This window comes from Tiliqua scincoides, chromosome 2 (genome assembly GCF_035046505.1).
Source record: "Tiliqua scincoides isolate rTilSci1 chromosome 2, rTilSci1.hap2, whole genome shotgun sequence".
NCBI classification, from domain to species: domain Eukaryota; kingdom Metazoa; phylum Chordata; class Lepidosauria; order Squamata; family Scincidae; genus Tiliqua; species Tiliqua scincoides.
In genome coordinates this window covers 218,701,075-218,727,571 of record NC_089822.1, presented here as the reverse complement: position 1 = coordinate 218,727,571, position 26,497 = coordinate 218,701,075, and the positions used below count along the sequence as shown (strand labels likewise).

The window sequence follows — 26,497 nt, the reverse complement described above, 5'->3', positions numbered from 1 at the left end:
CTGGCGGCGGGACCTACTCAAGAGGGAAGAGTGCGGAGAGGGCCAAGCTGCAAATGTTATGCACGCTGCCCGGGAATAAGCTGCAATCTTATCCACATCTACCTGAGAGTAAGTTCCATTGACTATAATGGGACTTACTTCTGAGTAGTCAGTGGAACCTACCCCCAGGAAAGCGTGCATAGGATTGTTGCCTAAGTGAGACTGGGGACGTTCAGCCCAACCCTATCCATGTCTACTCAGAACTAAGGCTCACTGTAGCCAACGGGGCTTACTCCCAGGTAAGCGTGGCTGGGATTGCAACCTTAGTCTAGAAGGCTATCGACGCTTTCCTGGGAGTAAGAGTGTGCACAGGATTGTGCCCTTACTTCGGCATAAACCAGCCTCGGCTCCTGCTGTTGGTGCAACTGATTGAGAAAGAAGCGGGGGGCAGCTGCTCCGGACTCCTCAAGGCGCAGGGGACGGGACGGGACGGGACGGGACGGGGCCGGGCGCCAAGAGAGCTCCCCGCCAAAGCTGCATCTCTGTGCGGGGTGCGGAGGAGGAGGTGCTGCTGCAAACCTCGCTGTGGGTTGCCATAGGTGGAGGAGAAGCGCATGCGTGCCTCCCCAGGGCTCCTGCCTGCCTGGCCCAGCTCCCCCTCCCTCCCTCCCTCCCTCCCTCCAGACGCCGCCGCTGCAACTTTTCTTGCACTCCGGAGGAGCGGAGAGGGCAGAAGCAGCGCGTCCGCCGCAGCCACGGAGGAGGCTGTGCAGGGGCGGCGCGGCGCGGCATGTAGCCCGGGAGGGGGCTGGTCGGTGGAGGCGGCAGTGCTGGCGATGGATTGGGGCAGCCGCTCCCGCCTGGCTCCCTGAAGCCCGGAGCAGCAGCAGCAGCAGCAGCAGCAGCGCCCGCCTGGGTGGCTTGGCATGGAGGGAGCCCGCCTGGGCACGGCGCGGCAGCCCAGGGGCAGCGGCAGCAGCAGCGGGTAGGAGCGGCAGCGCCACCTTGGAAGACCCCGCCTGGATGGACCTTGCCGAGGAGGCTTCCCTGCCGCCCCAGCGCCGGAGCGGCCCGCCCGGCCAGCAGCCCGCCGCGCTGCGCGGCCGAGGAGACTGCGAGGAGCAGCCCCGGGGCCCGGCGCCCTGCCTCGCCCGCTTGGATTACTATTCTTCTCGCTGCCACTCGGGCTCTTGATCCTCGACCCTCTTCCAGCCCCCCACTTCGAGCCTCCCCCGACAATGGAGGTGAGGGACGCCTGGCGGGGAAGGGGGCTTGAAATTCGCGGGTGGGGAGGGCGAAAGAGAGGGGTCCGGAGAAGGCGCTCGCTACTTTCCCCAAGCTCCTGGAGCAGGGCGAGGAAAGAGAGCGAGAGCCCGAGAATCTGCTCTCGGGAGGGGCCACAGCAAGGGTGGGCTACGCGGCTTCAGATTTCCCCCGATTTTGGGCTGAAGCTGGCCAAAGAGAGAGGAGGGGCAGGTTTTCTCCTGGGGACTCCGGCTCCAATCCTTTCCAACTTCCCAGCACCGGTGCAGCCACAGTGCAGCCCCCAGGTACGGGATCAAACGTTCCCGTTCCTTGAGGGGGCCTCTGTGAGTACCCCCTCCCCACTGGATGCAGTGCAAGCCCCATTGGCACCGGTACACAGGCACGGGAAAGTTGGGTAGGCTCTTAATCGCTTCCAAGCCTGGAGAACCCTTTGCGCGCACCCAGGACCCGCTCACCCCCCTAGTCCCAACTCCTCTGGGAAACCTGTTGCTCCTGCGCCCCCACCCCACCCAAGGAAAAGCCTCCCTTCGCCGTGCAGAAGCACTAGGGGGGTGGGGATCCGTTTCCTTGGAAAGCCCCCCTGCCCTTCCCAGCCCTGTGTGGCTTTCTTTCTCTGGTTTTCCAAGGCCACCTCTGCTGCCTCCTCTTCTGCATCGCGGGGGGGGGGGGCAGTCCCGGCAGCCTATCCCCTTAAGGGGCTCTGGCTGGGGGCCGGTGCCAAACCTGGACGGGCTTGCACCTTCTCTCTGCCCCCCCCCCGCCCGCCCCTCGAAACTCCGCTGGCTCCGGCTCTGCGTCTTGTCACTCTTGCGTCTGCGAAGAGTCCCGCTCGTCGTGCAGGGGAGGCGAAGGGGGCTCCCGCTCTCTCTCTCTCCCTCTCCCAGCCCCGTTCCTTTGATGCTCGGGGGCTCCGTGTTGGGGAGGCGGTGCGTGTTTGTTTTTAATTGTCAATTGTATGCTAAATTAGTTACATTCGTGGGGTCAGCGAGAGTTCAGTTTCCCCCAGAAACAAGTGGGGGGGGGGAAGCTCGGACGGCGGGGCTGGGAGGTTTCTTAAGGAGTAACGGGGTATGCTTCTTTCTTCTCCCCCCTCCTGGAACCGAGTCCATGCCTCGTGGAGAAGTTGCAGCCCACCACCCCGGCCGCGCCTCCTGAGGCTGCAAACCCATACCCACTTTCCTAGGAGTAAGCCCTAGAGAACAAACTGGGGCTTACTTCTGAGTAGACATGCATGGGATTGTGCCCTGAGCCCCCATCGATGGGCCAAGAGGTGCGATCGCTCCTGGCCAGGCAGGCTCCGGGCTGACCCAGACTGCGAAGGCTCCTGCGTTTTACAATCCACCAGAGCCAGAGGGGCTCGCAGGCTCCGCGCCTCCTCCTTCCCCAGGCTGAGAGAGCTCAGAGGGCAAAGCGGCCATAAAACCAGCTGACCCAGCAGGCTTTCCAGATCCCCCAGCAGCCCGAATCGCCCGCGGCCCGAGCCCAAGGCTGCTGGGACGGGGGGCAGAAGCTGGAAAAGGTCTCCATCCCTTCTCTCCAGACGGAGCGCCTTTGAAACAGGCGAAGGTTGCACACGTTCCGTCCCCCTGGGCTGTGGGGCGGCGGTGCTCCCAGGGAAAGTCACTGGCGGGTTGGGGGGCGCTGAGCGAGCGTGCAGCCTTTGCCCGGGAAGCCGGGCTCTGCCGTGGGCCTCTGCTCCCCGGCGCTCTCTCCCTCTGGCTGAACGGAACAATTCCCAGGAGCACAAAGCGAGGGAGGACCGACTCCGAGGAGGCGAAGTGAGGGTCGTCCCCCCCCCCCGCCGCTCCAGCGCTTCCCCGTTTCGCGGTCGAGGCCGCCCCCTGTTGGCGCCGAGGCCGAACGGCTGCCCGGTGCTGAGCCCTGCTCCCCCCCCCCCAACCTCCCCGGAGCCACGAAGTTCTCCTGGTGTAGCAGGGACTGCATTGGAAGGAGACCAAAGCGCGCACTGCCGTCAAGGAGCGGGTGCAACTGGGTGCGAGCCTTGCTCGCCTTTCTCCGCCCCACTTTCCTGACTCGACCCTTGTCCGTCTGTTCATAGCAAACCAGGCCGGCTGGGTCTCCAGCCCTGGCAGAAGGAAGTTGGGGCAATGCCCCCCCCCCCGTCCTTCCGTTCAGAGCCGGGTGGCCTGCGAAGGCTCCTGAGGATTCCCTTCTCCGCAGTCCGGGGCGCGAACCGCAGCGCTGGCCCGGGGTTCTTTCTCCCCCGGCGGGTCTTCGGATGGCAAGCGCACCGGGGATCCCCCCAGGCCCCGCTGATAGCAGCCACAAGGGTCTTGGAGTTCCGGGGCTGCCCCCAAGCCCCCTCCCTCTTACTCCTGTCGGAAGGGGACGTTTCATTGGGCCCCTTCCCGCGCCTGGCCTGGGAGATGAAGCGGACCCTTCCCCGCCTGGCCCAGGGCCGGCGGCCTGGCCTCTGCCTGGCACCTCCGACGGCGCGCTGCGAACCAGTAGGAACGCGGGCGGGGGCTGCAAGCCTATCCGCGCTTTCCCGAGAGTAAGCCCCAGCCAACATGGTTGGACTTACTTCTGAGTAGACCTGCCTAGGGTTGTGCCCTAGGGTCGCTGGGGTCCATACAGAGGGCGCTCGGCGCAGAAGGGCGCGATGTTCTGAGCCGGGAGTCCTGGGGGGCGGGCAGGATACTGGGGGTTCCGAAAGGCGGAGGGGAGGTCGGGGCCAGAGAGGGGCACATGCCCAAGGAGAGAACCCAGGCGCCATTTCAGCCAAGGAGGCCCCACGCACTCCTCCCCAGTGGGCACTGGGCGGGGGGGGGATACGTCCCTTCTCTTAACGCGCATGCACCCTTCCAACATGCGGGGGCTTTTGTGCAGGCGGACCCCCCAGCTCTCTGCGTTTCCCCTTCCGATTGTCGGGGAAACGAAATGGGCCCTTCAGTCCCGCCCCCCCCCCGCCGCCACTAGACACGCCGCCCGCCCCCTCTGCTTCCCCCAAGTCCTCTGGCCTGGTGTCACTCACAGCCCAATCTTATGCATGTCTACTAAGAAGTAAGTCTCATAATAGTCAATGGAGCTTACTCCCAGGAAAATGAGATAGGATTGCACCCGCTCTGCGGCGCTGCACCGTCGAATGGAGGGGAGATGCTCTGCTCTCGGCTTGTGTGGCTCGCCCAGGGCCGGTGCCAGGCTGGACCAGGTCCCGGGCAGGAGCAGCGCCTCCCGGGGTGGGCAGCTTCTGGCCACAGCCAAGTTCAGGCAGGGCCGACTTTGGGAAGCGGGCGCCTGGCTAGACCCAGCCTAAGTGCTTCGGGAGCGACCTCGGTCGTCTTGCCCCCCGAAGCAGCTTCTGGTGGAATGCGACGGGACTGTGCCAGGCCGTGGGAGCCCCGCAGGGTCGTGCTCCTCAAGCCCGGGGAGAAGGCAGAGCCCCCGTCCGTCCGTCTTAGCCACCAACCCGACCCCCAAGTCCCGCCACGCGTTCTGAGTGGAGCCTGCCCGGATCCAGGGAAGATCCAGACGTTCAGTTTAGCCCTGCTTCTCCAGGCCACAGCCGGAGCCGCCCCCGCCCCCCACTTCTGGGGAAGCCACCCTCATCTGACACTGGCGAAGCTGAAGGATTGGCAGGAAGGGAGGACGAAGGGGCACCAGATTGGTCTCGGGTAGTCCAGGCTGGAGTGGGAGGAGAGGAGACTCTGGGCTGGAAAGATGGCAAGTCTTGGGGCGTCCCTCTGGCCCCACAACGAGGTCAGCCCTTTTGCAGTGATGACCACAGCCGCGCGGAAAGCTCCACGAATTCAGGTTTTTATACGCAGGGGAATGACAGTCCGATCCTGTGAGTGTCTAACTCAGAAGCAAGACCCCGTGAATTCATTGGGGCTGACTCCCGGGAAAGCATGCATAAGATTGCAGGCTTAGGTTGCAATTCTATCCACACTGACCTGGGACTAGTAAGTCCTAGTGACTACAGTTGGACTTACTTCTGAGTAGGCAAGGAATGGACTCTTAGGCTGCAATCCTAGCCACACTTTCCTGAGAGTAAACCCCATTGACTCTAATGGGACTGACTTCTGAGTAGACATGCCTAGGATGGGGCTCCTAGTCCCCTTGACGTCGGTGGGACTTTACTGCGCTGTGTAGAGGGCTGCTGAGTGGTTCCCCCCCCCCATTCTAGATCTACTTGCCCGACTCCACGTCCCGGAAAGGGGAGTGAGTTTCAGGCCCGGTTGTGAGTTTCAGTCTGCCTTCGGGTCAGGAGGACCGACGCGCGGTTCGCGCCTAAAGGTGGAAGGGCTGTGAAGGGGGCATCGCTCGGACTGGTCTTCTCTGCCCTCGGCTTTCGCTGCGCCTCCTCGAGAGTAGCTCCGCTGCTGCAGTGGGTTGACGCCGGGCTTGGAAGGGGTGGGAGCCGCTCTCCCGGAGTCATAGCTGCAGCCCTCGACGCGTCCAGCTGCCCAGTAGCTCCCAGTCGAACACTGGGCCCAGCCTGGGCTGCAGCGCCCCCCGCCCCGCAAATCCACGTCCCAAACCGGGAGCTCTAAGGTGCTGGAAGCAGAATCGACGGGGCACTGCCTGGGGCAGGGGCCTCCCCTTTGCATCCCGTCGGTGGGCAAATGGAAGGGCAAGTCCTTTCCGGGGGCCGACTGAAAAGGAGGGCGAGCGGGGTTCCCGTGCATTGCACGACCGGGGGGGGGGGAACCGGCACAGCCAGTGGGGGTATGTGATCTTCTGTGGCCCCACACCCTCTCTGCCTGACACTGGAAATGGAGGAAGCAGCGCTGGGAAGGGGTTCCTGGCTGGCCCCTTCTCCGCCCCCCTGCCCCGTCGGAGGATTTCGCTCGGGATCGCTACTGGAGACTGAGAAGGGGTGGCTGCGGTTCCCCCCGGCTCGGGGGGGGGGGGCTTCCACTTCCTCGGGGCCCCAGCGTTGTCCCCAGGGACAGCTCTCCGTGTGGGGGCACCTTCCCCTCCGTCGGAGCTCCCTGCCCAGTGGTTGTTGCGGTGCCTTGTATGACCCCACGGAGCAGGGCAGCCCCGGGGGAGGGGGCGAACGCGCGCCTGCCTGCCCGGTCTGTGGCGGAGCCAAAGGTCTGTCTGTTTCGGAGGAGGAGGGAACCGAAGCTTGGAGGAGCGGGGCGGGTGGCAGGCGGCGGGAGACCCGCTCTGCAGACCCCTTCCTGGCGAGATCAGCGTCGGATGGCAGCGCGCAGAGTCGTCGGGGGTGGTTGAGGGGAGGAGGCCGGCGGAGGCGCAGGGAGTCGGCAGCGGAGCTCGATCACCCTTCCCACCCCTTGAGCACCCCGAGGGAGGCAGCCAGGCAGCCGGCCGGCCAGCCTCCCCAGAGCATCGCCGGGCGGGGCGGCTCCACCGGTTGCCTCTCCAGCGCCCGACCGACAGCGCGAAGGTGCCCCAGCCCAGAGCCTGCAGGGGGGGAGCCTGGCGCCCCCAGCATGGGGAGGCTTCCCTCGACTGCCCCGGGCGGAGGCGCCGCCGCACGAGCTGCCTTGGCCCGGGCGCAGGGAACTCGCCGGGGAGCGGGGAGGGCGGCCGCCTCCCCCCAGCCCGGCCCGGCGCGGCTTTGTTCCCCGCGCAGCCAGTCGGAGCCAGGCAATAAAACCTCGTGTGTGTCTCTCCTTCCCTCCCTGCAGAAGCCCGTCCAAGGTGGAGCTGCGCGGACGCTCGGCGGGGCCATGACTTCCAGGTGCCTCTTCTTGGGGCTGGTCGTCTTCTCTGCGCTGATCCAGGTGGTGATCGAGGCCAGCTCCTGGTGGTAAGCCTTGCCAGACCCACAGGCGCGGGTTCTTCTGCTAAATGGTCTCCAGGAGTGTCAGAGGAAGGAGGCTCCACTGCTCCTCTACCCCAGGGACTCCCCATCCTACTGAGAGCCTGTTTGTTTTGCCGGGAATACCACTGCCACTACCACCCCTGGACTATGGCTATGCTCATTGATCCCCTGCCTTGGAATAAGGAGCAGTACAATTGGAACCAAAGAAATAGGAATGAGGATCTCCACCTCACTTCCGAAGCTTGGGGACACTGTGGAAAGTACTTCCCAGTCAGGGGTTTGCTTGGGGTTCCAAAGGACCAAGCTGAGAGGGGGCTAAGACTGAATATCTCACTTCTTGAAAGAAAAGAAAATAATCCATTCTTTTAGTAGACACACCCCGAGTTTTTGAGATATCTTCGTAAATAAGGTTTATCTGGATTCACTTTCAGATGGTTCTTGGTTAAACACTTTAAACAATCGCCTTTTCCATCACAATCACCTTATCTAGAAATTCTGTTTCAGTCTGACTTATTTAGTGTATGTTTAGATTTTGTTGCTCATTCGAGTGAACTGTTTGTGATGTCAGCTTGCTAGCTGCTGATAGTCGCAATTATTTATTTATTTATTTATTTATACAGGTATTTATATACCGCCTTTCTTTGGTCGTCTGATTTCTCCTCAGACTTTAATCCAAGGTGGTTTGCATAGGCAGGCTGTTCTAAACCCCCGCAGGGATTTTTACAATTGAATAGTTCTAGTCTTTCACAGAACTCCTCGTTCCAACTGGATTCCTTTCCGGTTTTGCACACACGCACACACAGTGTATATGCAGTGTGTGTGTGAGTGGCATGTTAGAGAAAGTCCTATGCAGTTGTGGGGGATCCACATGTGTGTATTTATTGCCAGGTTACAAACATTTGTAGAGACAGTGTGAAATTTTAAGCCTGGGAGGGTGACAACCATCATATTTAGACAGTGACATAATTTTGATACCTGTCTTGATAACATCAAGTCTATGGTTTCCTTTAGCTTTCCAGCCATTGAGCATTTTCTTCTTTCCCCATTGTGGCTGCTCTCCATGCAGCACATCAGTGGGACATAGCTCCAAGTAAATGTGCTTAGGGACAAGTCCTACATTCATCCCCATTTCCCTAATAGGTCAATCCTGTACATTCAAGTGCTGCTTTGGGATTGTACTGCTCAAGTTAACAGAACTCTGTCTTTTCCACAGGTCTCTGGGTATGAACCACATGAACCCCATGAACCCTGTCCAGATGCCAGAGGTGTACATTATTGGAGCCCAGCCCCTGTGCAGCCAACTGGCGGGGCTATCTCAAGGACAGAAGAAACTCTGCCACTTGTACCAGGATCACATGCAGTACATTGGCGAGGGAGCAAAGACAGGGATTAAGGAATGCCAGTACCAGTTCCGACACAGAAGATGGAATTGCAGCACGGTGGACAACAACTCTGTGTTTGGCAGGGTCATGCAGATAGGTAGGGAGTGCCTCTGTGTGTCTCTGCATGGGAGAGGTCTTTGCTTGATGTTGTATGCTAGGAAAGTCTTGCCTGGTCTTTCGTGGGCCACTGAAATCTGGGGGGGAAAAAGGGGGGGAAAAAGTGAATCTGCCTTTAGCCAGTGATGGTTCCCTCTGGGAAGCCAGTAGCACACTTGAAACTGCTGGTGATGTGGAAAAAAAAAAAAAAGAGAGAGAAATATTTGGAGTTCTCATCTTGGTTCAAAAAGAAGGTTGGATCTAAATTTAGGGGGGAACACATTTAAAGTAGTGGTGTGAAGCCAAATCTGGAATTCCAGATTTTAAAGTCTGGAATTCCAAAGCTATCTGCAAGTTAACCACACACATCAGTATCTCCTGTCCCACCACTTGGAGACATATTTTGTTCCCCTTCAGTCTCTCCCACACTAGAATCACTGGTGTGGAAGGAGATTTCAATTTAGATGTAAAATAGGTCGGTACTTGTAGTCGGTAGACTTTTTACCAGGACAAGTTATGTATGCAGATGTTGCCTGTGCTCAAGTAATTATTATTGTTAATTAAAAATTCTGTCTTGTGGCAATCTCCCAGTGCCGAGGTGCTGAGCGTGTCTCCCTGGAAAATGTGCCTCAGCACAAATGTGGCCCCTGCTGACATTTGATCTGGGCTGAGCCCTCAAGTCCCTCCAGTGAAGGAGTGGGCTCCAAAGCAGCACCAGCTCAGCTTGGTGGCTTGCTGGTTCTTGTCCAGTGGCGAGAAGGACATCGCTGCACCCAAACCCTCGCCTCTTCTGGCCATTTTAGGCTCTCCAAATAAGTGGCACGTCCTGTGGTAGCTTTTCAAATGCCCAGATTGCAATCGAATTTGAAATTCCTCTTTTTGAAACAGGATAGGAAAGGAGTGGAATGACTTTAAAATTAGATTAAAGGTAACTTCATTTATGAATTGAGTAGGCTTCTGCATTGCTTGAAGGGATGCTGTTAAGTCACATCTACCATCGAAGTTAATTTTATGTAAAAATAAGCTTTACAAAATCTCAGATTAAACATTTTCCATGCTTTTAAAAAAAAATGCACTAAGTGGAAACACTCGCTTCTTGAAGGCTTAAATGTTCTCCTGCAGTCTTGCAATACTGATGCTGTCGAACGGAGAGGATTAGAATAACTGGCCAGCTTGTCATTGCCCCATACTGAAAAGCAAACTAAAATAGAACAGCAAAGCTTTAAGTTACCGAAACCGTAAGCATCCGCTTCAGATAGTGTTAGCACTCTTCCGAGCCTGGCATCCTTGAAATTGGGTCTGTTCAGGGGTTCAAGACTGGCTCACTGATGTCTAAGTTGCCATGGCCTCTTAGGCAAAATTTGCACTCATAAATGCTGGAACTGGTCCCCATTGGTCTCAGCCCCCTACTTCCTCTCCGTAATACATCTGCATTTATTCCATGTGATTCAGCAAGGTAATTGGCCACTTAGGTGAACTGAAAGTAGAGGTGGATGTAATGTGTGTACCCAGCACTTAAAGATCTTGAAAAGTACATTCATGGAGAACAAGTGTCATTTCATAGCTGGGCCTACTTTTCTGGAATAAACTCTTTGATTGGTTGCTGTTTCTCTTGAATGGAAGACGTGATCTCTGCTTCCAGTGCCTGCTTCTTGCTTTACACATGGCCCAGCCTTACAGCACGATTGACAGTGAGTGCTGCTGTTATACTGCCAGCTAGACCCCAGATCTAACGCTTCTTTGCTGATGGAATTGGAATAATCTTAAGTCAATACATATTTGATACAGCATACTAAAATCCTGGAAGCCTGTAGTATTTCAGGGTAGTGCTAGTCCAAATGTAATTTAAGTCGATAGAACAGTAGATCCTTAAAATGTTGTTTTTAAGAGGTCTAAACTGTACGCTTTGCTGCTCAAATGGCAAATAACCCATAACTGAGGGACCCAAACATAATGAATGTGTTTTGAAGAACTGAACTGTCTGTCACGCCTGCTCCTAAAAGATGATCATCCTTTGGAGTTGTCATCTTCATTCATGAAAGTCAGTGCAAGCTTTGGCATTCACTTCTTTGGGTTGTACGTTAGAGTGCCAGAATATTGCTGGCTTCAATAAAATATGCTCCTTTCCTTGCTTCTGAACAATCCTGGAAGGTTGGTTGCATAATATTAGGGATGAGTTTGATTTTTTCCACCCCTTGGAGGAAGAAAATAAAAACCTGTAACACACCAGTAAATCTTCAAACTTGGTCCATGACTGGACCTCCTGGGGTTGAGGAAAAACTTGACTACCCTGGCTAGGATAATAAAATCTTTGCTGCAAGCTGTGAGCACTCTTCCAAGTAAGCTGTAATGCTTGATTCTCATCATATATTTGAATAAGTTCTTGCGGCTACTACAGTTGCACTGCTGAAACCAATGAGATTTAAACAGCTGAACTGTGAGCAAGATGACAGCCCAATCTACCTTGTGAGAAGAGTAAGCAAATCTTGTTTGCTCTGAAGCCTTTCACACAGGGAGGTGCTTTTCTTTTGAAATGGATAAGCGAGAATGTAAAGAAACAATTTTAAAAAAAATAATCTGGGAGAGCCGTGTTTATGCCTAGTGCTGAACCTTCTAAACAAACCAGTGTTCTACTGGCAGGGAGACTTTGGCCACTGTCAAGGTTGATGAGACTTGCTTTAAACACGCTCCTACAGTCAAAAGCTGCTGTCTACCAAATGAAGTTCATGGCACAGGATAAATTTGCTCAGACTGATTTTCCTCCTGCCCGTAAATTTCTTCCATCTGTTGTTTCTATTATAAATGGAGTCATCTCCATCTTTTTTTGCCCTTGTCGTCATTGGAAAGGATTCTTTTAAAAATCTACTCTTGGAGAGAGAGAAAAAAATGAAACCTGGCATGGTTCTGAATGATAAGATAACCCCAATGTGTGTGTCTGCAAATTTGGATTAGTGATCAGCAGCACTTTTAAAAACTTCACTGTGAATTATTTTACAGTAAGAATTGGAGAATTTTTCTTCCAAGAACACTGTGCAGTGTATATCTCAAATCCAGATTTAAGATATGATTGAAAATTGTTGGAACACATACAGAACGAAATGTTGACCATAGTTGACTATATATTAATTCCAATGCTATTCAGAGACAGGAGGACTTGTACTTGTGGATGAATGTCTCATTTTGAATTCAGTGTATTCTTAGATATTAGATGAAAATGTAAACCTTTGTCCGTCTGGTCACTTTATAAAAGACAGCCAGTTTTCTACAATGTATTTAATTGCACAAATTATTGTAATTGTTGTAGGAAAGCTTGTTTGAAGTTGGTCCTAGAGATAATAATATAATAATAATAACTTGGTATTTATATACTGCCTTTTCTGGTCATCAGATTACTCCTCTGACTTTATTCAAGGCGGTTTACATAGGCAGGCATTTCTAAATCCCTCAAGGGGATTTTTACAGTCATAAAGGTTCTCTCTTTCAAGAACCAACAACATTTCAGAATGGATCTTCCTGGTTTGGTCTCACTTCTGGCCTCTAGTTCTCCCACGCAGGCTGACAAGCAGCTGCATCTCTCACATGGAGGGCAGCCAAGACGCTTCTTGCTCACACCAAGAGCAGGTGGAATCACTGAGCTGGGCTTGTCAGCTGCTTCAAGGTCTCGCCATTCTCAGTCGTTCAGGGAGCTGCCGGTGTCTTCGAACTGGCAACCTTCTGATGTTATCTTTGGGCTAACGGAGGCTCTACCCTCTAGAACAGATCTCCTGCCCAATGTGATGAATGTGAATTTTTATAAGTGTCCATAAGTGTCTCACTAAAGACTAAATTTTATGAAATTTGGATCCTAGATTACAGTTCTATATCTGACATAATAAAGCACTCAAAAGTGTTTTAATAAAAGTCTCTGGCTTTTAGGAACTTTAAGTGTGTACAAGAGAGAGTCTCTTGGGGGTTAACTTTCAAAATAGCATTAGCCTGATTTCATTGGTCATTTGGGAGTCTTTACTGTGAGAGGGTGTGAGGCCTGGGACTAAGTTATGGCCAAATATCTGTCTTGGCTTTCCTTTTTGAAGAATTGTGGAAGAAGGGCAAAAGGAAATTAACCCATATGAGTGACCATATTCTCTCGTCTACCATAACATCTCCTCTAATAAGTCACTTTATTTTTTAATGGCAATTTAATGGCAATTTTATACTGAATACATTTCGGAAGAAGTCTTTCCCCATTTTGCTGTATTGCAGGTGGCCTGACCAGTGATGTCTCCTCTGCTATGATCCATTCTTGTTAGGTGAATGAGTTCACTAGATCTGTCATTTCTTTATTAGAAGCTCCCTTTAAAACAGATGTAGCAGGCCAAGGATTGTTGCACTTGGTTCACATGTTCCAGTTTGCTTTGAAACATTTACTCATGTTGGGGTGTGTGTGTCTGAAACGCATAATGTAAAGGTCTATCTTGTGTGCTACTGGAAAATAAATGTGTGTGTCTTGGCCTGTAATACCAAGCTTCTTCTTCTCTTCTTTGCAGGCAGCAGGGAGACTGCCTTCACCTATGCCGTCAGTGCTGCTGGAGTGGTGAATGCAATGAGCCGGGCCTGCCGAGAGGGGGAGCTCTCTTCCTGTGGCTGCAGCAGAGCTGCCCGGCCCAAAGATTTACCTCGGGACTGGCTGTGGGGTGGCTGTGGGGACAACATTGACTATGGCTACCGCTTTGCCAAGGAGTTTGTGGATGCCCGTGAGCGTGAGAGAATATACCAGAAAGGATCTTACGAGAGTGCGCGGATCCTGATGAACCTACACAACAATGAGGCTGGGAGAAGGGTAAGTAACTCAAAGGAGGTTTTTTTGTCCTGTTCTGGCTGTGTTCTGTTCCTGCTGATGTAGGATTGTCAGACCCCATTTTTTGGGTTCATGTATTTCCTCTAATGTGTACATGCTTGTTTGGCAAGATGAATTTTGCTTCCTGTAAGACCTGTTGGGTGAGTTCTGAAACGTTTTAGACAGGTACAACAATATTCTTTAGATGCAGAAGGAAAATAATGGATCAGTTGAAATGAGAATCAGAGACCACGTTTATAAGTTGAGTGGAAATGCAAGGATCAGTGGCTGATTTCCTTCCTCCCCCATGGAACTGAGGTGTAGCTTTCTCCCCCTCCAGATTGTTCGAGGAGAATTGTGAAAGTCACAGTGAATGTTCTCCAGAATAGGGTTTTATTAGTTTATACCGTATTTATCGGCGTATAACACGCACAGGCGTATAACACGCATCTTCATTTTAATAATATGCGGCGGGCGCAGCGCTGACATCACGTCACGACGCTGCGCCGCCGCTAGGCACTATTGGGAACGGGATCCCTTAAAGAGGATTCCGTTCCCTGGACATCGGCGTATAACACGCATACATCATTTGCCCCCTATTTTCAGGGGGAAAAAGTGCGTGTTATACGCCGATAAATACGGTATTTCCAACTATGAAATGAGGAATATGGAAAGGGAATATGAATATGGAAATGAGGAAGAGGGAAAATAGCTCCCCTCCCCCCATATAAGAAAATTTCATTGCAAATATGGTGCACTTCTTTCTTTCCAATCCAGATTTCTGGAGGGAAAGAAAGAAGTGCACCATATTTGCAATGAAATTTTCTTATATGGGGGGAGGGGAGCTATTTTTCCTCTTCCTCATAAGGTTGCGAAGAAAAAACAAAGAAGCCGTTAGAAAACATGCGGTGGAAGTTGGTTTTTATGGCTTTTAAATCTTCAGAATTTTTTAAATTAATGAGTGTAAACTTCGTTTTATTGCCCTGGAGTGAAAGGAGCCAAAGTCATTATTTTCCTAGAGTTGACGGTGCCAGGAGTAGTCGGCTGGAGACTTTACACTTGTGTTTCAAGGTGAATTAGGATGAAGGATAATTGAAAGGATAATTGAAGGATAATCTGCAGAAGCGCGCGTGGCCTCTGGGACACCAAGTGCCTCGGAAACAAAGTGCCAGGTAAGGCACCGTGAGTTTAGCATATGTGCGAGGAGAAGGGGAAGGCAAGTGGACCTCTGAGTTTTGGAGAAGGAGAGGGAAGACTCCCTGAGTTGTGAATTGGAGAGGAGGAAGAGAAGGAGAAGGTAGGTGTACTCTTTCTAACTCTTTGTCTTCTAACCTTAAAGCAACCTTAGATCAACATTGAAATTTAGCTTTACCTTTAGCTTAGCTTACCTAAGCTTTACCTAAGTTAGCACCTAATCTAACCTGAGGGGGGGATCTAAGGTCCAGCAAGTTGGGGCACAGGAGCTAGGTCAAGGCAATAAAAATAAATACGTAAGTGTGTACAGAGGTCTACTCTGAGCAGGAGCAGAGTGCTACTTGTGAGTAAGAGCCCAAGGTATAGGCACTTGGAAAAATAAATAAAACAGAGGAGGATAAAGTGGAAAGCAAGTTTTTCTACTTGGTTTAAATTAACCCTATACTTAACCCAAGTTAAACTTAATCTAAGTTAGAACATAATCTAAAGGTTCAGTAAATTAGGACACAGGATCTAGGTGAGAGCAATAAATAAATAAATAAATAAATAAATAAATAAATAAATAAAGGTGCACACTTAATAAAAGCAGGATTTTAGCAGGGCTAAAAAGGATTTAAACCTTAGTGTGCAAGTTCTGCCAAGCCAAAAAACTCTTAAACCAGTGCAGTTTAAACTCAAATAAAAAACCAGCTTGAGGTTAAAAAACAGTCCAGCCTCAGAGAACTGAAGTAGGAGGGTAAGAACCTAGGAAGGGCCAGTTCCCACCCAGCCAGGGCAATTTAGCATAGTCATTGTCCTTTAGGTCATAGCAATTGACCTTTAGGAGTTGATAAGAGCCCCATTAGGCAAATCCAAGCACCCCATTCAGGGAAATCTCACCTGGGAAGACCAGCCCCTTTTCAATCAGCAGGGAGGGAGGGAGGAGGAGCTAGCTAGGAGTATAAAGCTAGTGCCTGCCACCGCATGAGCCTCTCTGCAGAAGCACGCGTGGCCTCTGGGAACCCAGTGCCTCGGGAACAAAGTGCCAGGTAAGGCACCGCGAGTTTAGCATCTGTGCGAGTTCAGCAGCAGGGCGAGGAAGCCAGGGCCCCAGATACTGCCCTTTCTCTTCCCTTGAGAAGAGGGCTGCTAACCAGTGTAGGGTTTTTTAAGTACCCCTAAACAAAAACAAACAAAATAAAAAAAAATATGCAGTCAGTCAGCCAGCAGCAGGGTGGGGGCTATCCAGTGTTTTGCATCGAGTGCCACCTGAATGACTATATGCCTCTGGGGCATAAGTCCATGGGTGTGTCCTCGGTGCAAGGAGCTCCAGGGACTCGGGGAAAGCGTCCGCTCCCTTGAAACCTTGGTGGCTGACCTGGAGAAGCAGAGGAAGGCAGAGAAGGACCGTGAGGAGACTTCCTGGGATGATCAGGTTTCGTCCCAACCCCAGGCCTGCAGTTCCTCAGCTGCCCGCGTGGAAAGACTCGGGGCTGGAGAACGTCATCCTGGAGAGGAGGGAAACAATCCCCTGAAGGGACCCCTTCTCCAGGGGATGGGCCCGTATCCGAACACACTCAGGATACTCCTCGGCGGGAGGGGTGCCGGGGGCTTCTTGTAATGGGGGATTCGATTATTAGAAACATAGAGAGGGGGGTTTGCAATTGATGTGAGGACCACATGGTGACTTGCCTGCCTGGTGTGAAGGTTGCAGATATCACTTCTCGTCTAGACAGGCTGGTAGATAGTGCTGGGGAGGAGGTAGCGGTTGTGGTGCATGTTGGCACCAATGACATGGGCAAGTGTAGTCGGGAGCTCCTGGAGGCCAAATTTAGGCTATTAGGTAGGAAGCTGAAAGCCAGGACCTCAAAAGTAGCATTCTCGGAAGTGCTACCTGTTCCAAGCGCAGGACCAGCTAGGCAGGCGGAGATCAGAGGTCTCAATGCGTTGATGAGATGGTGGTGTAGGGAGGAGGGGTTTAGATTCATTAGGCACTGGGGAACGTTTTGGGACACGAGGGGCCTGCACAAGAGGGATGGGCTTCACTTGAACCAGAATGGAACCAGACTGCTGGCGCATAACACTAAAAAGGTGGGAGAGCAGTTCTTAAACTGATCCCTGGGGGAAAGCTGACAGGAGCCGAGGGGCATCCAGTTTGGGACTCCTCATCCCTATGGGACTAGGATGGGGAGGTTAGAGAACAACAAGACAAAGGCAGAGTAGGAGAAGAAATTGGGAATGGTAGCGTGATGGGATGTGATAGATGGTTTGGCACAATGAGAGGATTCAGGGATAAAGGAGCTAATAAGTAGCCCATCCTGGGGCATTCCATGTACAAATCCTTTTCTGCAAATGTCCGAAGTCTCTAAGCAAAGATGGGAGAACTGGAATGTCTGTTGACAAGGGAAAACATTGACATAGTGGGCATAACGGAATCCTGGTGGAATGTGGAGAATCAGTGGGATACCGCAATCCCGGGCTATAAACTCTACAGGAGGGACAGGGAGGGGCGTGTTGGAGGTGGGGTGGCCATTTATGCTAAGGAAGGGATAGAATCCAGCAAAGTAGAGATTGAAGGTGGGTCCCACTCCATAGAATCTCCATGGGTTAAATTACCAGGCCTCAGGAGCGATGTAATACTGGGGGCGTGCTATCATCCTCCAGACCAGAAATCGGAAGGGGACCTTGAAATGAGGAAACAGATCAGGGAGGTGACAAGGAGGGACAGGGTTGTAATCATGGCAGACTTCAATTATCCTCACATCGACTGGGTCAATTTGTGTTCTAGTCACGAAAAGGAGACCAGATTCCTTGACATGCTAAATAACTGTGCCTTAGAGCAGCTAGTCATGGAGCCCACCAGAGGACAGGTGACTCTGGATTTAATATTGTGCGGTACTCAGGACATGGTTAGAGATGTCAGTATTACTGAGCTTTTGGGGAACAGTGATCATGCTGCGATCCGTTTCAACATGCACGTTGGGGGAAGAATACCGGGCAAATCTCTCACAAAAACCCTTGACTTCTGATGAGTGGACTTCCCTCAAATGAGGAGGCTGGTTAGAAGGAGGTTAAAAGGGAAGGTAAAAAGAGTCCAGTCTCTACAGAGAGCATGGAGGTTGCTCAAATCAACAGTAAAAGAGGCCCAGCGGAAGTGTATACCGCAAAGGAAGAAGGGCTCGACTAAGTCCAGGAGGGTGCCCGCATGGCTAACTAGCCAAGTTAGAGAGGCCGTAAAGGGCAAGGAAGCTTCCTTCCATAAATGGAAGTCTTGCCCTAATGAGGAGAATAAAAAGGAACATAAACTGTGGCAAAAGAAATGTAAGAAGGTGATTCAGGAGGCCAAGAGAGACTATGAGGAACACATGGCCAGCAGCATTAAGGGGAATAATAAAAGCTTCTTCTAATATGTTAGAAGCAAGAAACCTGCCAGAGAAGCGGTTGGCCCTCTGGATGGTGAGGGAGGGAAAGGGGAAATAAAAGGAGACTTAGAGATGGCGGAGAAATTGAATGAGTTCTTTGCATCTTTCTTCAAGGCAGAAGACCTCGGGCAGATACCACTGCCTGAACGGCCCCTCCTGACCAAGGAATTAAGTCAGATAGAGGTTAAAAGAGAAGATGTTTCAGACCTCATTGATAAATTAAAGATCAATAAGTCACCAGGCCCTGATGGCATCCACCCAAGAGTTATTAAGGAATTGAAGAATGAAGTTGCTGATCTCTTGCCTAAAATATGCAACTTGTCCTTCAAAACGGCCACGGTGCCAGAGGATTGGAGGATAGCAAATGTCACGCCGATCTTTAAAAAGGGAAAGAGGGGGGACCTGGAAACTATAGGCCGGTCAGCCTAACATCTATACCGGTTAGATGGTGGAATGCCTCATCAAAGATAGAATCTCAAAACACATAGACAAACAAGCCTTGCTGAGGGAGAATCAGCATGGCTTCTGTAAGGGTAAGTCTTGCCTCACAAACCTTTTAGAATTCTTTGAAAAGGTCAACAGGCATGTGGATGCGGGAGAACCTGTGGACATTATATATCTGGACTTTCAGAAGGCGTTTGACACGGTCCCTCACCAAAGGCTACTGAAAAAACTGCACAGTCAGGGAATTAGAGGACAGGTCCTCTCCTGGATTGAGACCTGGTTGAAGACCAGGAAACAGAGAGTAGGTGTCAATGGGGAATTTTCACAATGGAGAGAGGTGAAAAGCGGTGTGCCCCAAGGATCTGTCCTGGGACCGGTGCTCCTCAACCTCTTCATAAATGACCTGGAGACAGGGTTGAGCAGTGAGGTGGCTAAGTTTGCAGACGACACCAAACTTTTCTGAGTGGTGAAGACCAGAAGCGATTGTGAGGATCTCCAGAAGGATCTCTCCAAACTGGCAGAATGGGCAGCAAAATGGCAGATGGGTTTCAATGTAAGTAAGTGTAAAGTCATGCACATTGGGGCAAAAATCAAAATTTCACATATAGGCTAATGGGTTCTGAGCTGTCTGTGACAGATCAGGAGAGAGATCTTGGGGTGGTGGTGGACAGGTCGATGAAAGTGTCGATCCAATGTGCGGCAGCAGTAAAGAAGGCCAATTCTATGCTTGGGATCATTAGAAAAGTTATTGAGAACAAAACAACTAATATTATAATGCTGTTGTACAAATCAATGGTAAGGCCACACCTGGAGTTTTGTGTCCAGTTCTGGTCGCCGCATCTCAAAAAAGACATAGTGGAAATGGAAAAGGTGCAAAAGAGAGCGACTAAGATGATTACTGGGCTGGGGCACCTTCCTTATGTGGAAAGGCTACGGCGTTTGGGCCTCTTCAGCCTAGAAAAGAGACGCCTGAGGGGGGACATGATTCAGACATACAAAATTATGCATGGGAAGGATAAAGTGGATAGAGAGATGCTCTTTACACTGTCACATTACACCAGAACCAGGGGGCATCCACTAAAATTGAGCATTGGGAGAGTTAGGACAGACAAAAGAAAATATTTTTTTACTCTGTGTGTGGTTGGTCTGTGGAACTCCTTGCTGCAGGATGTGGTGACGGCATCTGGCCTGGATGCCTTTAAATGGGGAATTGAACAAGTTTCTTGAGGAAAAAATCCATTACGGGTTACAAGCCATGATGTGTATGTACAACCTCTTGATTTTAGAAATGGGCTATGTCAGATGCAAGGGAGGGCACCAGGATGCAGGTCTCTTGTTATCTGGTGTGCTCCCTGGGGCATTTGGTGGGCTGCTGTAAGATACAGGAAGCTGGACTAGATGGGCCTATGGCCTGATCCAGTGGGGCTGTTCTTATGAAAACTAATAGCATTTAAATGTTAGTAGAAGCCATCTGAAAGCAATGGAAAAGCCAATTTGCTGCTCGACAGAAGATAAATGACTTTTCACAGTTGCTTACATAGGCTTCCCAGAGGTTCCCCACTCCCACCCCCTTTGAGCTGCCTTCGTGCAATGCCATTTGGCAGGGTTTGAGCTCCCCCTCCCCATGTTTAATGCTGGGTGGAAGTGGCATGTAGCATCCACCTAATGTGTCAGACCCCAGGATTTTTGGGGCTGTGTCAACACTGACTCATGTCTATTTATACAGGGTAAATTATCAAGGTCTCTTTGCCAAGACTTCACAAAGAGGATATTGCGGTGTAGGGCTGTCCCCCACCCAGAGGTGTTTGGGGGTTTTCTGTTTTGGATGGAGTCGCTCTGCTGTGCTCGAAGTGTGGGAGGGAGCTGCTGAACCAAGTGCGGAAAAATCTGCAGTAGGGGCTGCACATCTTCCCAGTAGGAGGGAAGGGTTGGGGGTGGGGTGTCTGAATTATAATGCAAGTCTAGTATCGGCAAGCCAGTCAGCTGACCGGCCCATGATTATTTTTATTTTCTATATTTAAAGCAAGTTGGTAAGTAAATAAAAACTCATTTTATTTCCAGATGTTTTCTTTACCTTTCCATTCAAAAAGAGAGTGCTCAAGGTAATATATGATACAAATACAGAAACCACAATAAAGGGATTTTTTTAAAAAATGACTGAAGCAGTAGCAGTAGAGGCACACTGAAATACTGAACTAGAAAGGAATGTTAAAAAATAAAATCAAGCACAAGATGAGCAAAACTCTTTAAATTCTCAAAGACAGGACAAGATGACTCCACTTACAATCAACTTGTTGCTGGTTTCTCATCTGAAATGTGCCGTTTATCACACCCCACCCTCTCAGATATTGCTCTACACCCCCCTTCAATTTCAAAAATCAGTTCTGAGCTCAATGTAAGAGTAATACCAGCATTGCACATACAGTATTTCCCCCGAGGGTTCCCCCTACCATTGCTTGACCTGTTCACCCAAACTGAAGGTACAAGCCACTCAGTGTTAGGTGCTTTTAACTACCGTTCAGGTCCTTGGCAGCCATTTTGAAATGGGCTGCTGAATCTGGTTGGGAAGCAACCAGTTTGGACAATGCAGCAAATGATGGTTACTGCAAACCAGGAAGGAAAGGAAGGGATTGGCACCTGCAATTTTGAACCAGCATGGTTCTCAAAGTGGCTCACAGAAATAATAAAACATTAAAATAATATCATTTGAAACAACAGTGAATTTGAAAATAGGATTGGCAAGTACAAAAACAAGGCAAACGGCAGATGATGCAATGGCACTGGGCAAGCTTCCAAAGCAGTGAAGTAAAATGACAATAAAAGGTACAATGAAATAAATGTTTTATTCCCCTCCTAAAGGAAGAGAAGGAATGTGTCAGGCTGAACTCAAGAGGAAGGAAATTTCACAGCCTAGGGGCCACCACCAAAAAGGCCAAACCATCGGATGACTGTGACATTTGAGCATGCAGCCCAATCCAGTGTATTCCCATGCAATGGCATGGGCTGCTGGGGAATTTTGGCTGCTGGAAGCCTCCCTGATGTAAGGGGACATTTGTCCGCTTGTGCTGGGGTAAATTCCAGTAGCCACAGTGGGTCAACTCAGACCTGCACCAGCAATATCACTGGTGCAAATCTGCATTGATCTGTGTTGATGGGTCAGGCCTGAGAAGGGGGATAGGATACTGTGTGCACCTCTGCTGCCAATCCTGCCCCATGCCTTGGCTCCATCCACCCACTCCATTGCTGCCCCCTCCACCGGATTCCACTTCCTTCCTGCCCTTCTCCTGCCTCAGTGCTAGACTTATGTGCTCCAGTATGTGTCAGTGCAAGCACCAGCACCAGCGGGAAGGATCTGGCCTTCCCACTGGCACTACTAGGCCTTGTGCTGTCAACAAAGCACTGGTGCTTTTGAGACAGTGCCCGCTGATGGAACTAGTATTCTGCTGGCACAGGTAGCTGTTAGTATAGGACCCAAAAGGCTTTGTGTAGTAAGTGGCTGAAGGTCTTATGCTGTACACCAATTAGTTTTCAGAAAATGTCTTAATATTGCAGTTCCTTAACAGAATATAGTGAAAGCTTTTCAACATGAGCACGTTTGATTGGTGATGTCTTATGGGCACAGGAGCTCCAGCGTGTACCTGCTCACATTGTCCTGATCATGAGAACTGCCCATTCAGTTCTGTGGATGAATCAGATTTGTAAGTGGACATGGACCAGGCGAGAGTCCCATGGGTACACAGGATAATATGAGGCATTCTTCGCTTCATGTGGTGAACTACTCCTATGCAGCAGCAGACCACATGGACTGGGGAATGCTAGTGATGACACAAGGAGCTAACTAAGACCATTGGCCCATTTAGCCCTGTATTGGCAACTCCTGTGATTCTTTTCACAGCAGAGGACAAAGACTGAACCTGGGACCTTCTGTATGCAATGCATGCATTCTACCACCTCCCTTCTCAAGGCTAGTCCAGGAAAAAAAAGTCTGCAGTGGAGAAAATTACCCCATTCATGTGGTGAGCCACTGTACGCAAATAGCTTTCCTTGGAGTGATTTATGGCAGCCTCCATGTGGTGGCAATACCATCTCTGAGAATGTTAGGAAGATTGCAGAATAAACAGGAGTCTGTTTCAATTTATACATGACAGTTATGCATACTGTTCCCATGGCTGGTGGAGGCAATGAGTTTTCAGGAACTGATATGCTGCATGGGCGGTTTCCCTGCTGAACACAAGTTAGAGGTAAATCTATGTCTATCTTTTAAACGCTCCCATGTATGATTTTCTATGGAAAAAATCTGGAGAGTTGACTTTGAATCCAAATTAAAAGACTCCGGCAAATAAATTAACAAGCAAAGCTCTTAGAAGCTCATTTGAAGTTATAGGGAGTGGTTCCCAAACATTTAGAGGCTGCTGCCTGATTTTATAAAATGCTAAGGGGTGTGGCTGTAATGGTGATTGGACAGCAGTGCTGTCCCACAACCACCCCCACAAGTAGCAGCTTGTATAGCCCTTGATGCGCACAGCCTAATCTCCTGTCAGTTTCGCGAACCACCCAAAATTGAGTCAAAACCCACTGGTGGGTCCCAGATCCACAGATTGAGAACCACTGTTCTAGGGCATCCTGTGTTTGCCGAGTTATTGTGTTGTGGCAGCCAAAAACTAAGGGCAAGATGCTTTTTGAAATGATAGTGAGAGCAAAGCAAAGCAAAGCAAACGCCCAGCATCCCTCACATGTCAATGCATGGGTGTATCTTGGATGAGTGACAGCCTGGGGCTAGGAGAGGAGGTGCTGTAAAGAGACATTGTTGACCTACTGGGAGGACTATGCTGAACTTTTAAGCTTGTGAAGTGGAGGCGGAGGTATATTTTGCGGCAGTTACACTGACCATCTTCCTCTTTTGACTCTTCTAGACAGTATACAGCTTGGCAGATGTGGCCTGTAAGTGTCATGGTGTCTCTGGATCATGCAGCTTGAAGACCTGTTGGCTGCAGCTGGCTGATTTTCGTAAAGTTGGCGATGCCCTGAAGGAGAAATACGACAGCGCAGCAGCAATGAAACTCAACGGCCGGGGCAAGCTGGTGCAAGTGAACAGCCGCTTCAATGCCCCGACAATCCATGACCTCGTGTACATTGACCCCAGCCCTGATTACTGTGTGCGCAATGAGAGCACCGGGTCCCTGGGCACCCAGGGTCGGCTCTGTAATAAGACTTCGGAAGGCATGGATGGCTGCGAACTCATGTGCTGTGGCCGGGGCTATGACCAGTTCAAGACAGTGCAGACGGAGCGCTGCCACTGCAAGTTCCATTGGTGCTGCTATGTGAAATGCAAGAAGTGCACAGAGATTGTGGACCAGTTTGTCTGCAAATAGGTGGGAATGGGTGGGAGGAGCGGTTTCAGTCTACCAGCAGGGTGTATGTTGCCCGAGGATGATCTCCACTCTTATTTATAGAGCCTAATTTTCTTGTTTATATATTAAAAAAAAAAAATCTTTTGCAAAGAGAAGCGATGGGGAAACTGTGCTCCACCCAGCCTAGACTGTGCAGAGTTTTATATTTTTCGCAATAACGGGGGGAACTCAAGAGAATATTTATTTTACACAATCAAAATTAAGACTAAAAAAAAAAAAATAGAGTAGTTCAATAGGAAATTCAACCTATCCCCATATAGTCTTGTGGGACATAGTACATGTGCTGTAGAGATGAGGTATCTGTGTCACATGCTTGGGATTGGAGCATGACTCATATGGAACTTGGTAACATGCACATCTATACCTGATAGCTCTTCTTAGCTGTAGTGTTTGGAAAGAATTGAAAGAGACAGGTGCAATGTTGACTGGTATGTCCCCAAGGTTGAGCATGAATCTGCCTCAAATCGGTCTCATGGCAACTTGAGCATATGGGTGAGAGCATAAACGTCCAGAAGCCACAGGCTGTGCTGCTAGCTAGCCTCCAAAGGCCCATTCCTTTAACATGGAGTTTCCCACTTATGCTCGGCATGCCTGCGAAAATGCACTGTTTGAACGTTGCCAACAAAGGAACTGCTTGTGAAAGATCTCTAGGACTGGAAGGTGCCGTTCCCTTGTCAGTTCCAGTCATGCAGTGGATTTTCTCAGGAGCAGCAGTGGTAGAAGGAGAGCATGTTTTGTGAATAGGTTAAGATCAATAATTGCTTTGAATAACTAGCAAAACCAAGAGGGGGAAAATTTGACTGCAAAGTGTAGACCAAATCAGAATTTGGAACATTGCTGCTTCAAGAAAAATATGCATATCTCACATTATGGACATTTGAAAAAGCCGTTCTGCCTTAAAAAAATATTGTTGATCTGTGGAATTTCCTAAAGAGTGTGTGCTAGTTTAACTATGCTGGAAACTTCAGTCGTGTTGTGCCTACAGTCTGAAAAGTTTCTTTCTTTTTTAAAATGCAGTTGTCTTGATTTGAATACAAATTTTTTTTTTTTTTAAGTGGTGTGGGAAGTTTGTTTTCTTTTGACGTGGAAATTGACTGACAACATTGTGGAATTTGGGGAAAACTTTAAATTGGCCATAGAGCTGTTTGATGTTTTATGAAGTGGCTACTGGAGGTCGAAATGCAGCACTGCTGATAAATCCACTCTGTCATTCTGTGTCTTTTCTTTTAATGCACAATACTTTAGAAATATATTGCAGCTATGCACAAACTACTCAGACTGTACTTGAGTGGTTTACGTATATATGGGAAAACTATGGTCTGCTGGTGTTTGGTATCTCAAACCATTTTTTATACATGTATGTTGTCAGTACAAACCAAGGATTTTTTAAAAGAGAAAAATATGAAAACTGTTCAAGTTACCAGGACAGTTTCTTTGTTTAGACTGAATGTAGTATTATTTTTCTCACCTTCCCCCTTTAACAAAAAAGAACCATAACAAATCACTGAAGGATTTTAATTTAGGTTGGAGATTAATCTCTTATTATGGGTTTCATAGCATAAAGGCATTGGGGGGAAAAATTATTTTTCTCTAGAAAATGTGATATCTTTCATCTCAGTCCAGTGGAAGTTCCTTTTGCATACCCTTCACTGTAGGTTGTAGTCTTGGGCTATCTATTAGGTACAGAGCAGTAGCATAGCTACTGGGGATGAGGGACGGTCCATGCTGGGTGGCAGCCATAAGAAGGTGCTAACATGGAGGATGCAGCCCTTCTCCCTTCTTGCTGGCTGTTAGGATCTATTCTATTCATACACAGTAAAATATCCAGGACTGCCTGCGTTTCTTGCCTGTTGGTCCTTCCTTCATTGAATTTAATGAAGGAAGGACCAACAGGCAAGCGACATGGGCAGCCCCTCTCCCAGTAAAATAGACAGATACAATAGCAGCCTGATTCTGCTTCCCCATCTGGGGAATGGGTGTTAAAAATTTTTGTCATGTGAAGAGGGAATGACACCTACCCTGGATGTCAAATGCACTAGCTACGCCACTGGTACAGAGAGCACAAGGCATGCATTTATGCTGGTTGGGAATTTCTGTCCTTTTTCTGCAAGGACATTATAGCCAGTAATGAGAACATATGCATGAACATCTTCTGCACAAATAGTGGCCCACTATTCTTGTTAAAGGAGTTCTTTCTCCTCGTCCTTTGTGGCAGATTCATGGTATTCTTTCTCCCATGGTATGTTCAGGACCCTTCTCTTCATGGTATGTTCAGGACCCTTTCTCCCAAATCATCCTTCCCAATAAGTATAAGTGGATTGGAATGAATGCTAGGCTTTTCTCTTTGCATTAATTTCTCATTAGCCAACGAGCTGTCACAATGGTCCCATCATGATTATCAGCTTTTGAAATGATGATTGGTCTTAATTTATTGTGCAAGGAAATACTTACCTCCCTGGTTCTTGATGTTTGCAAACCAATGTCAACTAAAAAAAAGTAATAAAAAATAAAGCACTAGTACATTGAATATGTCACTTTTGGTTTTTATTATACAAAAACCATAGTCCTTTTTAAATATGTCAAATCACCTATACTTTATAGTGACTCCTGTTTGTGAGCAGAGAGGAGTCTAATGATCCTCACTATTAAAATGCTATTTAATGTAAAATAATTCGCTTGTGTTCTTCAGAGCTTATGTAAATCTACTATGTCCTTTTCTTTGTTCTGTACATTTAATGTACATATTTCTG

At 49.7% G+C, this 26,497-nt stretch overlaps 1 protein-coding gene across 1 annotated transcript; it reads left to right on the top strand.

Annotated features, from left to right (window-relative positions):
- Nucleotides 1-1,153: 1,153 nt before the first annotated feature.
- On the top strand, nucleotides 1,154-26,497 carry WNT5A (Wnt family member 5A). The gene is made up of 5 exons (XM_066614647.1): nucleotides 1,154-1,223; nucleotides 6,867-6,988; nucleotides 8,217-8,482; nucleotides 13,008-13,300; nucleotides 23,250-26,497. Exons 1-5 carry the CDS (start codon nucleotides 1,218-1,220, stop codon nucleotides 23,706-23,708), a joined length of 1,146 nt encoding a protein of 381 aa, XP_066470744.1. The 5' UTR covers nucleotides 1,154-1,217; the 3' UTR covers nucleotides 23,709-26,497.

Coding starts and splice junctions, on each gene's coding strand:
- WNT5A (XM_066614647.1), top strand. Junction 6,989..8,216: donor ATCGAGGCCAGCTCCTGGTG/GTAAGCCTTGCC, acceptor TCTTTTCCACAG/GTCTCTGGGTATGAACCACA. Junction 13,301..23,249: donor ACAATGAGGCTGGGAGAAGG/GTAAGTAACTCA, acceptor TGACTCTTCTAG/ACAGTATACAGCTTGGCAGA.